Here is a 15,923-nt window from a genome sequence, read left to right on the forward strand (position 1 = left end):
AAAAATTTGTTGGGGTTCTTTTTCTTCTTCTTAGCTATTTATGGGCAAGAATCCAAAGCTCTGCCTGGTACTGTTCTTAGGTTCCAACTACATAAAATTTATCTGCCTGAATTTCAGCATGAATGCATGCGTGGTACCATACAGCACCCTATTTCTAATCCAAAAGCATAAGAGTGAATAAGAAATCTTAATAAGTGATTAATATACTAAGTTAGTTTCCACGAGGTTTTTAGACTACATTAGATTTTCTAGAAACATGTTAGGTTTCAGGTTTCTTTAAAATACCACATTATCAAAATTTAAAGCGGTTTTACATAGTATATATAAAAACAAACAATTATAAAAACACTAGTGTTTAAGCCCATTACATTTGTTACAGTAATGGGTGCTAGAATAGCCCCACCTATACCCTGAAGCCACCCATACCCCGCCTGTACCATGGCTGGATCGTGCCTCCCACTGATCCCAGTTCCACCACCTCACCTTTCACCATTTCCTTAGTCCTCTGTACTCTTTAGACCTTCATCAAGCCCTTTCCCTCTCTCACACCCTCTACCATCTCTCTCTGACCCTGTTTCACCCCTTTTGCCATCTTTTCCTTTCAGGTCCCCTTTGTCCTTCCCCAAGGCCATATGTCTTTCTTCTGCAGCAGCAGCAGCATTTCCCTCCCCCCACTTCCCTGTGCAGCAACTGCAGCAGCATTCCCTCCCCCTCCATTTTCCTATGCAGCAGCATTTCCCTCCCTCCACCCCACTTCCCTGTGCAGCAGCATTTCCCTGCCCCCCACTTCCCTGTGCAGCAGCTGCATTCCCTCCCCCTCCATTTTTATGTGCAGCAGCATTTCCCTCCCCCCACCCCACTTCCCTGTGCAGCAGCAACAGCATTTCCCTCCCCCCCACTTCTCTTTAGAACAGCAGCATTCCCTCCCCGACCATTTCCCTCCCCCCACACCATTTCCATTTCGTGGCCTTCTACTGCCCTGATTTACTCTGGCACGTCCCTGATGACATCATCAAAGATGCGGCAGAGCAAATCAGGGCAGTAGAAGGCCGCAAAGCAGCGTGTTTAGAGTGCTGCAGCCGCTGCTGGAGTCGGGAGGTTTGTCGGGACCACGGGAAGGGAAGGGGGGGGAGTGCGGCAAGGGACTACGGGAGCTGGCCAGACCGAAGGAAGGGAGGGTTGGATGGGAGGGTCAGACCACGGTGGGAGGGTCGGTTGGGTTCATTGGAGTACTTTCTGGGGCCGTTGTAAGCGTGGGAGTACTGTGTGAGGCTGTGATTCACTTTGGGCTCAGCTGCCAGGGTATTTCGCATGTTGGAGTACTGTGTGGGGCCGTTGTAAGCGCACATGCACACTCCTGACTGCCACGGACATACGGCACACGCAGGTAGGAGTGCGCATGCACGCTTAGCGTTTTATTATAGTAGATATATTAAAAATAAATTTCAATAAAATAACATTAACAGACTGATCCATTGACAATGACATACTGGTACAAAAGGTAACTGGGCAGAAATACAAAATTTAAATAGGAAAGGCTGGGAAGAGGGTGAAAACAAAAGGAAAGGGAAAACAGGCAAATAATCTAAAATGCAAGGCTAATGGAAGAGAACAAGCTTCCATCACCGTCTTTAAAATGAATATCATACATCTTTAAAAAGAAAGGTCTTTAAGCTACTTTTAAATTTATCGAGGAATGTAATGTTCAAGCTACTACATGTTATAGAAAAAAAATTCAAAACACATTGAATAAGCTATCAATCTTTCACTACAACTAAACTGTTCCACACATATATATTGGGATATACTGTACATAACCTAATATTTTACGATTACTGAGGGAAATGATTTTTAACTACCAACAGAAAATGAAAATGAGTTGTAGGATTATAGAATAATTGACTATTTCATGACAGGCATACTATATTTTGCAGTTCTATATCACCTGATTTATCACTTTGATGGCTTTTGCATAGTAGCATAGGTGTTAGCAGGTAAAGACCATTTAGACCATCCACTCTGTTCATTTGTAGTTCTGGTTGCCATTCCTGCCAGAAGATTAGAATACCTATAGAAAACACTTCTTATTCTTTTTTGGCCATTAGCTGTAGAATGCCCAGAAGTCTCAAAATGAGACTTGTTACTTCCTCTATCCACAGGAGCCAACTTTTCTAAATTATTGGGGGTGCCCAATATACTCCCTCCCCCAGCCACTACCAACAAAGAAAGAGTCTTACATTTTGTTGAACTTGAAGGTGTGGAAAGCTCACCTCAAAATGGGATGATACCACAAAAATCCAGTGCACTGAGAAGCAGCAAACTCATACGCTAACGGCCACAGTATCTGCAAAAACACACTCAGAATCTATAAATCAAGCTTGTCATGCTATCACATAACTAAAAGAGTGCAAACAGCAACCCTGTTTATGAAGAGGCAACACTTCAATAATTATCACACTGAGATCTAGAATATCAATACACCATCACCACCTATGGAAAAAACAGCATAAGCTACACTGCTAACAAAACAGATTCTTAACAAATACAGAATAAGTAGCTAAAAATTAGAAATACAAATATACAGACAAAACCTGAACCCTAGGAAGACAAAACTTCTATGAAGTAGAACACTGGAAAAATAGAAAACAGAAATCCATTTCCTCAATAAGACTATCAGTGGCGTACCTAGTATGACAATCAAGGCCAATTTTATTTTTTTAATATCCACCTCTCCTTTATATGAAAAAATATTTTTAGTAATAATTAATGAGTCGTACAAGAGTGTAACTAGGAAAAGGCAGCATCTTAAATACAGCAGTAAGCACTAGAACATCAATACACCGATTGATCCTGCACAGTCAATGCTATCAGACTTATGTAGTAAGCAAATTAATGGAAATGCTTTTAAAACAGAAAATTGTGAAGTTTCTGGAATCCTGTGGATTACAGGACCAGAGGCAACATCACTAGAGGTAGGTCTTTGTCAGACAAATCTGATCAATTTTTATGACTGGGTGACCAAAGAATTGGCTAGAAATTGTGCAATAGATGTGGTGTATTTAGATTCTAGCAAAGCCTTTGACAGTGTTCCACACAGACGTCTAATAAATAAACTGAGTGCCCTTGGGATGGGTTCCAAAGTGACGGGTTGGGTCAAGAACTGGTTGAGTGGAAGGCGACAGAGGGTAGTAATCAATGGAGATCACTCTGAGGAAAGGGATGTTACCAGTGGTGTGCCTCAAAGTTCTTGGGCCTGTTCTTTTAACATTTTTATAAACGATATTGCTGAAAGGTTGTCGGGTAAGATTTGCCTCTTTGCGGAAACCACCAAAATCTGCAATAGAGTAGACACCTTGGATGGTGTAAATAACATGAAGAAAGACCTGGTGAACTTAACGAATGGTCTGAAATTTGGCAGCTAAAATTTAATGCTAAGAAATGCAAGGTCATGCATTTGGGCTGCATAAACCAGAGGGAATGGTACAGTTTAGGGGTGAAGAACTTATGTGCATGACAGAAGAGCAGAACTTGTATGTGATGATCTTAAGGTGGTCAGGCAGGTTGAAAAGGTGACGGCGAAAGCTAAAGGATGCTAGGTTGCCAGTAGGAAAAAAGAGGTATTGATACCCCTGTATAAGACTTTGGTGAGACCTCATTTAGAATATTGTGTACAATTCTGGAGGCCACACCTTCAAAAAGATATAAAAAGGATGGAGTCGGTCTAGAAGAAGGCTACTAAAATGGTATGTGGTCTTCATAATAATGCGTATGGGGCAGACTTAAAGATCTCAATCTGTATACTTTGGAGGAAAGGCAGGAGAAGGGAGATATGATAAAGAGATGTTTAACTACCTACGTAATGTAAATGCGCATGAGTCGAGTCTCTCATTTGATAGGAAACTCTGCAATGAGAGGGCATAGGATGAAGTAAGAGGTGATAGGTTCTGGAGTAATAAAAGGAAATACCTTTTTTTACAGAAAGGGTGGTAGATGAGTAGAACAGTCTCCTGAAAGAGGTGATGGAGACAGAGACTTATCTGAATTCAAGAAAGCCCGGGATCTCTTGGAGAAAGAAAGAGATAATGGTTACTGAGGATGGGCAGACTAGATGGGCCATTTGACCATTATCTGCCATCATGTTTCTATGTTTCTTATTCACGCAGAACACAGATACACCCTCGTCCAGAATGGAATAAGTAACCATAAACTATAATAAGAAATATGTAGACAAAAGTTAAACTGAACCACCAAGAAGTCAGACTGCATACAGTGCAACACCACCCCCAATACTGTGCAAAATATAAAGATAGCAGATGTAAATTTGTTGTTTGTCATTTTATTTTCAATCACCACTTTACAAATTAACAAAAAGAAATAAAGCTAATGATGGAAAATAAGATTCCATTTTATTGGACTAGTACATTTTTCAATTAGCTTTCAGATGCCAAAACCACTTTTTTCAAGTTAGTATAGTATACTACAGTTATGGTATCCTGTCCTGACAAGAAAGGGGTTTTGGTCTCTGATAGATAGTAAAAAATATATTAAAATTAGTCTAATAAAAAGATCATCTTATTTCTATTTTCTATTTATAACTGTTTATCAACAACTACAATACAACTATCCTAAAGAAAACAAACAAAAAAGATGTATTTTTTTCTACGTTTGCTTTCTCTGGTTTCTGCTTTCCTAGTTTTCTCTTCACTCTCTTCCTTTCCTCATTTTCCTTCCTTTCCTCATTTCTCTTCCTTCCATCCACATCTGCTCTTTCACTGCCACTTCCATCCACTGTCTTCCCTCTCCCACCTTCCATTTGGCATCTGCACTCTTTCTTTGTCCCTTCTATAAAGTTTCTACCTTCTCCCCTCTCTTTTTTACATGATTCATCCAGTTTCACCCCTCTCTCCATTTTTCTCTCTACTTTCTATTTTTGCCCCCCTCCCCCCACATTCTGACATCTTGCCTCTCCTTTCCTTCCTTCCATCCTTATCCCAACCCACACCCCATGATCGGGCATTTCTGTCTCCTTCCCTTCTCTCTCTACATCCTAATGGTTTGGCATCTCTCTCCTCTCCTTTTCTCTCTCTCTTGCTAGGTCTGGTACCTCAATCTTCCTTTCCATCCCTCTCTCCCCCACCCCTATGGTCTGGCATTTCTGTCTCTTCTTTTTCCCCTATGGTCTCATCTCTGTCTTCTACCCTGCCATATCTTCTCACCCCCCCCCCAATCCATGGCATCTCTCTCCTCTCCGTCCCTCCCCTCTCCCCATGATCTGGCATCTCTCTCTCCTCCTCTTCCCTGCTCCTACCCCATGGACTGGCATCCATGTCTCCTCCTCTCTCCATGCTCTGGCATCCCTCTCCTCTGCTTCCCTCCCTCCCCCGTGATCTAGCATCTCTTTCTCATCACTCTTCTCTTTTCATTTCTGTCCCAGTCCCCTCCCCATGCTCTGGCATCTCTTTCTCCTCACCCTTCCCTTTTCTGTCCCAGCCCTCACCCCATGATTTGGCATCTCCATCTCCTTCCTTTCTATCTCTCTCCTCTCCTCTGATTCCCTTCCCACCCTTCCCCAGGGTCTGGCATCTCTCTCCTGTCCTTTCCCTTCCCTGGTGGTCCTTCTTCCTTCCTTCATTCCAATTTGGCAGATTTCCCCTTTATCCCCTCTCTCCCTCCCTCCAATCAGGTACATTCCTCATACCTCTTTTTCTGCTGCTTGTAAGCTTCAGGCCACTAGCAGTGTTAATGAGCCTCTGACGGCCCCAGCTTTCCCTCCGCTTCAACTTCCTGTCCTTACAAAAGCAGGATATTGCAGCAGAAGGAAAGCTTCTGGAGCTGCAGAAGGCAGCATGTTTAGCTCATTAACGCTGCTGGCAGCCTGAAGTTTTCAGACTGCAGCATGGAGAGACCGGGTTCTGGACTGGAGCACCCCCGATGAGCTGCATCTGTAATGGTCCACTATAATACCTTTCCTTCCATCCATCTAACCTTTTATAGCCTGCTGGCAGTGCTAATCATTAAAATACAGCACTGCCAGCAAGGTACACCAGCTCTAGCCTCTTAAGGTCTCTTCAGTCCCTGCTACATCAGAACAGGAAGTTCCATCAGCTGTTGGAACTTCCTGTTTTGGTGTAGCAGGGACTGAAGAGATTGTGAGAGGCTGTGAAGCTAGCGAGCCTGCCAGTAGTGCTCTACTTTAATCACTAGCACTGCTGGCAGCCTATATAAGGTTAGAGGAAGAGAAGGAAAGAGTGACCAACCCAACTCTATCATGGAGAGAGGAAGGAAATACAGTGGTACCTTGGTTTACAAGCATAATTCATTCCAGAAGCATGCTCATAAACCAAAATACTCGTATATCAAAGCGAGTTTCCCCATAGGAAATCATGGAAACTCGCTTTGATACGTTCCCTCTCCCCCCCCCGAGGTCTGCGGCGCTGCTCTATCTCCCCCCCCTCAACACGAGAACCGGCATTGCTCCCCCCAAAGGCCCCCCCTGCGATTTGGCACCCTCTCGGCGCAATCTGAAGTCCCCCAGACCCACCCGAACCCGCTTCTTACTGTCATCTGGACCTCGGCACCGGCATGCCCTTTGCGTTGGTGCCCGAAGATCGGCCTCTTCTTCTTGCTGGGCCTTGAGCATCTGTGCATGCTCAAGGCCTGCGAGTTCACAATCTCGGAGAGAGCGTGAACTCAAGGCCCAGCAAGAAGAGGAGGCTGATCTTCGGGCACCGGCCGAGATCTCGAAGAGAACGTGAACTCGCAGGCCTTGAGCATGTGCAGATGCTCAAGGCCCAGCAAGAATAGGAGGCCGATCTTCAGGCACCGGCACCAACGCACAGGACATGCCAGTGCCCAGATGACAGTAAGAAGCGGGTTCGGGTGGGTCTAGGGGAGTTCAGATTACGGCGGGGGTGGGGGGTGCCGAATCACAGGGAGGGGGGTGCCGGATCGCGGGGGGGGAGGGGGGTGCCGCTCGCAAATTGAGGCACGCTCGGTTTCCGAGGCGCCGATTTTGCAAATGTTTTGCTCGTCTTGCAAAACACTCGCAAACCGGTGCACTCGTAAACCGAGGTACCACTGTATAGGTACCGAACCTCAGTATGAGGGAGGAAGGCAACCATGGAGAGAGTAAGAGAATTAAAAATATAGATCTGATCCAAAAAATCAAATTAGTGACAAGAGGAACAGAATAATAATAATAACTTTATTCTTTTATACCGCCATTACCATTAGGCAGTTTAGAGCAAAAGGAGCTGGACAATCAGCAAAGTATAATCATACCATAGAAATACAAATAGTAGAATAGGATATAAAATACAGTCAGTATCAGAATCCCAAAGTTAAGTAATAAATTTGTCAAATAGAGTAGTCTCAACTAATTTATGGAAAGAACAGTAATTTGATGCTTGAGGAATACATTCACCTAACCACGACTGTAATTCACCGGCCTGAAACGTTCAAACATGATGGGTCTTTGTTTCTGTTATTGCTTTCTGTTATGATGTTTCCTGCCTCTGTACAGGATGTTATATTTCTGTATTAAAACTTTGAGTAAAAATTTATTGAGAAAAATCAAACCAACTGTTCAAGTACTTCTTTTAGAATTTTTATAACTCAGTAATGACTTTATAATAACCTTCTATAATGTATAACTAGAATAATAACCAGAGTAAACGCAAAATCAATCATCTAAACTAAAGTATTAATTCTATATAACAAATAGAAAGGCTCACAGAGAAAATAAGACAATATTCGATGATAGCCCTGGTATCGGTCCAACAACCATGATTTGTTCTGGTTGCTGACTTTGGGCTCTTGAGAAATTAAGTCTTCGTCTCTGTAGGTGAGCTAGTATGACTCCTTAGTTTCATTGTTGGCCTAGCACGGAGTTTGAGTACGGTTACTATTTTTGATTGAGAGTGTTTGTTATAACTAGTACATCTGTTTACCATATTGGGTCAAGCCAGTGATATCTAATTAAAATTTGTAATAAAATTGATAAATAAAATAAAAAATTAGATAGAGAATACAGATGGCATGAAAAGGCTTTTTAACATAATTCTACCATTTGATCTTGTTCAGAGATTAACTAATTGCTGCAGATTTCAAAGGCCCTTATGAAGTTCTTCCCTACAATTAAAGGCCCAATATTCAAAGGATTTATGCTCCTAACTTTGAAAGTTATACTTATAAATTAGTATCTTTTAAAATTTACTAGAGCTGAGTGCATGTAATTTTACTCAAAATTTCACTAAACTCCTAAATTTAGGAGCATAAAACTTGGGTGGCAACAGGAGCAGATTTAGAGCAAGGAAAAGAAGATAGGAGCTTAGCACTGGTTGCTGCAGAGCTTTAGGGAAGCTGCTCCATGGGCTCTTCTCCTGCAATTGGCCCCATGCAGGGAGCAGGGCAACTCGTGTGTGGAAGGAGCACAAACTTCACCGCCGACCTCTGTTCGGCGCGGTTTAGTGAGTGGAACAGTTGTGCGTCGCAAATGGCCAAGAGGAGGCCTCGCACCTGAGCAGACAAAATGCTTGTGGCAGGCGCGAGGGGAGCTGCTCTCTGGTTCTTCTCCTGCGCAGTGGGGCCACTGTGCAAAGCACCAGCATTGCTAGTCCAGACAAGTACTGAAAGGGGAGGGGAGGGTTGGGGGCTGGGAAGCTTCTGGACTAAGGAAAATAAAGGGAGAGCTGCTACTAGATCTGGAGGGAGGGAAAAGGAGAGATGCTGCTGGGCAGAAGGGAAGAGAAGATAGTTACTGTTGGATAGGGGGAGGAGGAAAGGGAGAAGGGGTACTGCTGGACAGGGGAGGAGAAAAAAAGGAAGGAAACAGCTAGAGGGGAAGGGGTCAGGGTGGAATGGAGAGATCAGATGAGGGAAAGGGGAGAGACAAAGGAATGAGAAAGTAGAAAGAGATTGATGCTGGGAAGGGGTCAGCAGAGAAATAAGGAGAGAGGGTCAAAGATGCTAGATCTGGTGTAGGAGAGAGAAAAATGAGAGCAGTGAAGCTGAAATGAATCATGTAAAAAGGAGAGAGGGGGGCACAGGATGGATGGAAAGGGGAGAGGGGCATAGAAATAAGCAGATACCATATGGAAGGGGGAGAGGGCAGACAATGAATGGAAGGGGCAGATGCTGGATTGAAGAGACAGAGAGGGCAGACGCTGGAAGGAAGAATCAAAAGAAGATGAAAGCAGAAACCAGAGACAACAGTCTGCCCTTTTTTTTTTTTTTTTTTTGGGGGGGGGGTTTCTTTCTGCTTTAGCCTTTTCTCTTACCATCATCATTCTGCAGCGCATCAGAAACCCCACCAATGTGGATGTGGGTGGGATGTGAGATTATCTGCCTGCTGTCCCCGGATAACACCTGTTACGGTAACTGTGCTTTATCCTAGGACAAGCAGCAAATTCTACAAGAGAGAGATGCGTCTGGTGAAAGCGCAGGCGGAAGAACAAATGGCTAAAAATGTAAAAAAAGGAGATAAAAATTTTTTCCAGATATATTAGTGAAAGGAGGAAGATGAAAAATGGAATTGCTAAACTAAAAGATGCTGGGAACCAATATGTAGAGAGTGATGAGGAAAAAGCAAATGCTAAACAAATACTTCTGTTATGTGTTCACAGAAGAAAATCCTGGAGAAGGACTGAGATTGTCTGGCAAAGTTACAAGAGAAAATGGAGTAGATTCTGCACCGTTCACGGAGGAGAGTGTTTATAACAACTTGAAAAACTGAAGGGGGACAAAACGATGGGACCAGACGGGATCCATCCCAGGATACTGAGGGAGCTCCGAGAGGTTCTGGCGGGTCCTATTAAAGACTTGTTCAACAAATCTCTGCAGTGATTCAGGGGGATTGGGAGGAGAGCTGATGTGGTCCCTATTCACAAAAGTGGTCACAGAGATGAAGCGAGAAACTACAGGCCGGTGAGCCTCACTTTGGTTGTTGGAAAAATAATGGAAGTGTTGCTGAAAGAAAGGATAGTGTACTTCCTTGAATCTAATGGGTTACATGATCCAAGGCAACATGGCTTTACAAAAGGTAAATCGTGCCAAACGAACTTGATTTAATTTTTTGATTGGGTGACCGGAGAGCTGGATCGAGGACATATGCTAGATTTACTTAGATTTCAGCACGGCTACTGAACAAACTTGAAGGGTTGAAGTTAGGACCCAAAGTGGTGAACTGGGTTAGGCTGTCGGACAGACGCCAGAGGGTGGTGGTTAATGGAAGTCACTCAGAGGAAGGAAAGGTGAGTTGCCCCAGGTACATTAGATAGATTGTGAACCCGCCGGGACAGAGAGGGAAAACTGCTTGAGTACCTGAATAAATGCATGTAACCGTTCTGAGCTCCCCTGGTAGAATGGTATAGAAAATTGAATAAATAAATAGTGGAGTCCCTCAGGGTTCGGTGCTGGGGCCGATCCTGTTCAATATGTTTGTGAGTGAAATTTGCTGAAGGGTTAGAAGGAAAAGTGTGCGTTTTTGCAGATGATATCAAGATTTGTAACAGAGTAGACACCAAAGAGAGAGTGGAAAATATGAAAAAGGATCTGCAAAACTTAGAGGAATGGTCTAATGCCTGGCAACTAAAATTCAATGCATAGAAATGCAGAGTAATGCATTTGGAGATTAATAATCGGAAGGAACCATATATGCTGGGAGGTGAGAAGCTGATATGCACGGATGGGGAGAGGGACCTTGGGCTGATAATGTCCGAAGATCTAAAGGCAAAAAACCAGTGTGACAAAGCGGTGGCTGCTGCTAGAAGGATGCTGGGCTGTATAAAGAGAGGAGTAGCCAGTAGAAGGAAGAAGGTGTACAGGTCATTGGTGAGGCCCTACTTGGAGTATTGTGTTCAGTTTTGGAGACCGTATCTGGTGAAGGACGTAAGAAAACTTGAAGCGGTCTAGAGGAGGGCAACGAAAATGATAGGAGGCTTGCGCCAGATAGGCTGGAATGAGAAGAGACTGGAAGCCCTGAATATGTATACCCTAGAGCAGGGGTGTCAAAGTTCCTCCTCGAGGGCAGCAATACAGTCAGGTTTTCAGAATTTCCCCAATGAATATGCATGAGATCTATTTGCATGTAATGCTTTCATTGTATGCTAATAGATCTCATGCATATTCATTGGGGAAATCCTGAAAACCCGACTGGACTGCGGCCCTTGAGGAGGGACTTTGACACCCCTGCCCTAGAGGAAAGGAGGAACAGGGGAGATATGATTCAGACGTTCAAATACTTGAAGGGTATTAACATAGAACAAAATCTTATCCAGAGAAAGGAAAATGGTAAAACCAGGGGACATAATTTGAGGTTGAGGGGTGGTAGATTCAAGAACAATGCTAGGAAATTTTATTTTACGGAGAAGGTGGTGGATGCCTAGAATGCTCTCCTGAGAGAGGTGGTGGAGAGGAAAACAGTGACTGAGCTCAAAGAAGCGTGGGATGAACACAGAGGATCTAGAATCAGAAAATAATATTAAATATTGAACTAAGGCCAGTACTGGGCAGACTTGCATGGTCTGTGTCTGTATATGGCCATTGGGGGAGGATGGGCTGGGGAGGGCTTCAATGGCTGGGAGGGTGTAGATGGACTGGAGTAGGTTTTGACAGAGATTTCAGCAGTTGGAACCAAAGCACAGTATCGAATAGAGCTTTGGATTCTTGCCCAGAAATAGCTAAGAAGAATAAATTTAAAAAATTTAAATTGAATCAGGTTGGGCAGACTGGATGGACCATTCGGGTCTTTATCTGCCGTCATCTACTATGTTACTATGTTATGTTACTATGTGGGAATCCCTAGCATTCTGCAATGGGATGGAGGGAGAGTTTGTCCTAAGATAAGATCTAACATTTTGCTTATAACAGTTGGGAATTTTTAAATAGAAATTTTAACACCTATAAATAGAGAAATAAGCAAAAAAATATCTTGCTCTACATACCTGATATGCATCTACAACCAATTCTTTGAGATTCACTGCTGTAGGTTCTAGTTGTTTAGCAATGGTACCCGGTAACAGGGACAAAAGATCCTACATATATAAAAAGAAACATTTGTGGAAATTCACAATCAGTACAATTATGAAAAGAAAGTATCTACTATAATTGTGACATAAATGAACCCACCTCGTACCAATGGAAAGTGCTCCCTTGAACTGCTAAAACAGCAATTATATTGTTGTCTATTAATTTTTCTGCAAGTTGTCCAAGTGAAGGATGCTCCTATTGGATAAAATAGTTCAAAATTAAAAATATGCATTAAACTACTTCAGAAACATGAATTTCATTTAAGTAGTCAACATATGAATTTTAAGAACTATTGCATAAAAGTAGATTCTATATGATTAAGAAAAATACTGGTAAAAACTAGCATCTGACTAGGACATAAGTCACAAGCATATTAGAAAATTACCTTTTACATATAAATTATGATGCTGATCACTGCACTAAATTGAAATAACTTATAAAGCAAGTTGAATTAAGATTATAATAGGTGTGGCACTGTTGTTTCTTAAACATATATTCTATTAGTGGCAATTTCCCAAAAAGCAGATTTTTATGCTAAATTTCTCACTGTCAGGGATCATTTTACAGTTAAAAGTTGTTGTCTGAAGTAAATATAAATATTCTCATAGGGGCAGTTACTAAACTGCAAAAGAATCTCACATTTTACTGCAATTTAATTTAACACACGAGTGATCAGTATGGGGGTAACTCAGTTCCACAGGTTAGTAACTCCTGTGATAAAGAAAGTAATGCAGCTTGCTATCAACCTCATATGCTTCATTATTTTAACTCCTTGGCACATCAGGCTGTGAATACATGCTACTTGATAATCCACAGAACAATTTTAAACAAGCTGGTATTAAGGTATTCATTCATGCATCCCCCTCCAGTCATACTCTCCATCCCCACAAGGCATCACAGCCTCCCCTCACTCCGATCAACCTCCTCTAAACTCCTGAATACATCATAGACCTCTGAAGATGCCTGAAATCTGTCGAGGGTGGTGGTCATGCTTCCTGGTGTCTAGGGTTGAGCAGGACCATCTTCAGGTCACTTCATCCCACACTGGCATTAAGCTGGAAATGATGTTGGGTTATTCCTACTCCTAGCAGTAGTCATGTGGTACTACCATTAGGGGTCAAGTGGCCTGATTGAAGGAGGAAGAAGAATTAGGAAAAATGACTGTTTAAATTTTGAACTGCTGGGAGATTGAGTTTGGACACTGAGTTTCACTTTTGAGTTAGCTCTGACAATGGAATCTGCTGCCTATGATGCTAGCGCTACCCTCACGAAGCCTGCACTCCTACTAACTATACAGATAACATCATAAGAACATAAGTGCTTTCTTTTTAATTTTCAAGCGATTTGCTTTAAACATTATAGGAGGCTGGAAGGGAGTGCTATGATGCATCTGATAACACATTTGATATACTGTTGCCGGTGCTAATTGGTGTTATGTATATATTCACATAGGGATTTTTTTTTTTTTTTTTTTTAGTAAGTATTGATTGAAGGGAGGCCATGAAGGCTTCAGGGATCGTGCTGTTCTGAATAATAACACTGACCCCTTTATGAATGCGTCAGGGAGTGAAAACACCACCAGTTCAAAGCTGGCATTATTTTCTTATAAACACAGCTTATAAGAAACCAAAGCAGCGACTGTGATTCTTTCCTATTACTCTTTGGAGTTCTTTTCCTTTCAGTTTTGTAAACCATTTTGCCCTGCATGTCAGATGGAGTGGTACAGTAAGACAGAAATAGATAAAGATTTGTGTTATCTCCCAGAGTGACCAGCATGACCTGTGTCCCTATCCCCTCTCTGTCCAGTATCACCTGTGTGTGTCCGTGTCCTACCATGCTCAGCATTCTCCTTCTATGTCCCACTTCTTTGAGGATTCTTTCAATTTCAAGCTCCAACTCACCTTCTAAGCACCAATATCTGTCTTTATAATTTCCTCTGTAATTCCCCCACCTGAGCAGAGTATATTGATGCACCTTCTTGTTCAGTTTGTTTGTCTTGACTAGATTGTAAGCTCTTTTGAGCAGGGACTGTCTCTTCTTTGTTTTGATGTACAGTGCTGTGTATGTCTAGTAGTGCTATAGAAATTAGTAGTAGTACTACTATCCATTCCTGGATCCAGTTTCTCCCCTAACACTTTTTCTGCCCTATGCTTCCACCATATCCATGTGGTCCAGGCATCTCTGTCTCTCTACCTTCTCTACCCCATCATTTTGCCTCCCTCTTCTATCTATTCCCTACAGTCTGGCATCTTTCTTCATCTCTCCTGCTTCCACCTCTCTACCGTTCAGCCCCCACAGTCCAGCATTTCTTACTTCTGCCCGCCCCCATTAATCTGGCATATCTTCAGTTTCTCTCGTCACAAAAGTCCAGATCTCTTGTTCTTCCTGTCCCCTGACTCCAGCACCTCTCCTCTCCCCCATACCCTGCACGTCTAGTGCTTCTCCCTCAGCCTCCACCTTGTCCAGCACCTCTTTCTCAGCTTCTCTTTTCTGCCCCCACTGGTGCAGTTCTCCTTTACAGGTCCAGTCCCTCTCTTTCATCCTCTCAATACTCCCATCCTTATTGGTCCTTTAAACACTTTCTTTGTCAGCACCACTAAGTTTTAGAAAGCTTTGAGACTGTACTGTGTATGCGCAAGTGCCTGTCTGCCTGATGCTGGCTCGTGAGGTCATCAGTTTTCATTTTCCACAAAGTGATGACGTATCTGGACTTTGTCCAGTCAAGTTGTCTTCCTGCTTCAATTTTCACGTTTTTCATTATTTCCTCCTTAGTTTTTTTTCTTTTAAACCTTTTACATTCTAACAAAAATTTCTTTATGCTCACCATAGGGGCCTATAGGCAATTTTCAAGCCTTTGCCTCTACCAATGGTGTCGACAGCTTTTCAGCCTTCCTTTTTACTCGACACGTGGTGTTCTACCTTTCTTGCTGGAACTATCCCCAATCTTCCAGGGCTAAAAAGACAACTCGCCCAACAAATGTTTTGGTGTTTGTTCCTTCATGTTTTTCTTTATAAGAAGAGATTAGGTCTGGGATCGGGTTCCCAGCAATTTGGAATTTTCTGCAGTACCGCTTCCTTTCGGTATAGGTGGGCATCAATATTGACTTCAATATCATCAACAGCATCACCAGCATTTCCAGCATCGAGTCACAAGGAAAGAAGCTGAAACAGCTTTCAGGGAGATCCTCTGCCTTAACAAGCACGCAGAGATAACACAAAAAGGCAACCTAGTCATATCAAGGTTTGTGTGGGGGACGCTCAGGACGCCAAAATTGGCTCACAACTTACAAACCGAAATTAGATAAATATAATATAGGGTGCTCTCAGTGTGAACCATCAGTGATAGGAGCACAGCTCCGACACTTCACTTCTGGGTCAAGGCGGTAAGCCTCCAACCCCACACCATCATCGAGCACCCTGAGTGTGCTGAAATTTTAAAGGGACCTAAGTCCATTAAATCAAACAAATCAATCAATCAAAGTGAGTAAATCAAACTCAACACAAAAAACCTGAGCGACCCCCAAACAAACCCTGCCAGCCAGACCCCCCCGAACCACACAACAAAATCAAGAATCACCATACAAAAAATACCAAATAAATACAATACTTATCTGAAACCATCTCACAGACTAATAAATGCAAAAAACCACGCCAGGAGAAAAGGTTCAACCGCGCTGGTTTCGGGAGGACCTACTATAGAGATAACTATAGTAGGATTTTTGGCAAATTTGGAGTGTATTGTTGTGGTTAACAAGCATGCAAACTGGACTGCTGATCTTCTGACTTCCCTACTGGCCCAAAATCAATGGCCGGAGACCTCTGCCACTACTGGACACTCCTGTGGATACAACCTGACAGACAGAGGTTAACACAAGTTAAACCTGTTTGACAAGGTT

General features: G+C 42.8%; 1 protein-coding gene across 3 annotated transcripts in view; it reads right to left on the reverse strand.

Annotated features, from left to right (window-relative positions):
* The window catches only part of ITGB8 (integrin subunit beta 8), a 153,188-nt gene that overhangs the window by 48,336 nt on the left and 88,929 nt on the right, over window positions 1-15,923 (reverse strand). For all 3 annotated transcript variants that reach the window (XM_033930923.1, XM_033930925.1, XM_033930924.1), the window contains 2 exons: window positions 12,127-12,222; window positions 11,943-12,032 (listed from right to left, as the gene is read on the reverse strand). In XM_033930923.1, coding sequence (XP_033786814.1) covers window positions 11,943-12,032; window positions 12,127-12,222 — 186 coding nt within the window. The remainder of the gene's footprint in view (window positions 1-11,942; window positions 12,033-12,126; window positions 12,223-15,923) is intronic.

Source organism: Geotrypetes seraphini, chromosome 2 (genome assembly GCF_902459505.1).
Source record: "Geotrypetes seraphini chromosome 2, aGeoSer1.1, whole genome shotgun sequence".
In the NCBI taxonomy this organism is placed as follows: domain Eukaryota; kingdom Metazoa; phylum Chordata; class Amphibia; order Gymnophiona; family Dermophiidae; genus Geotrypetes; species Geotrypetes seraphini.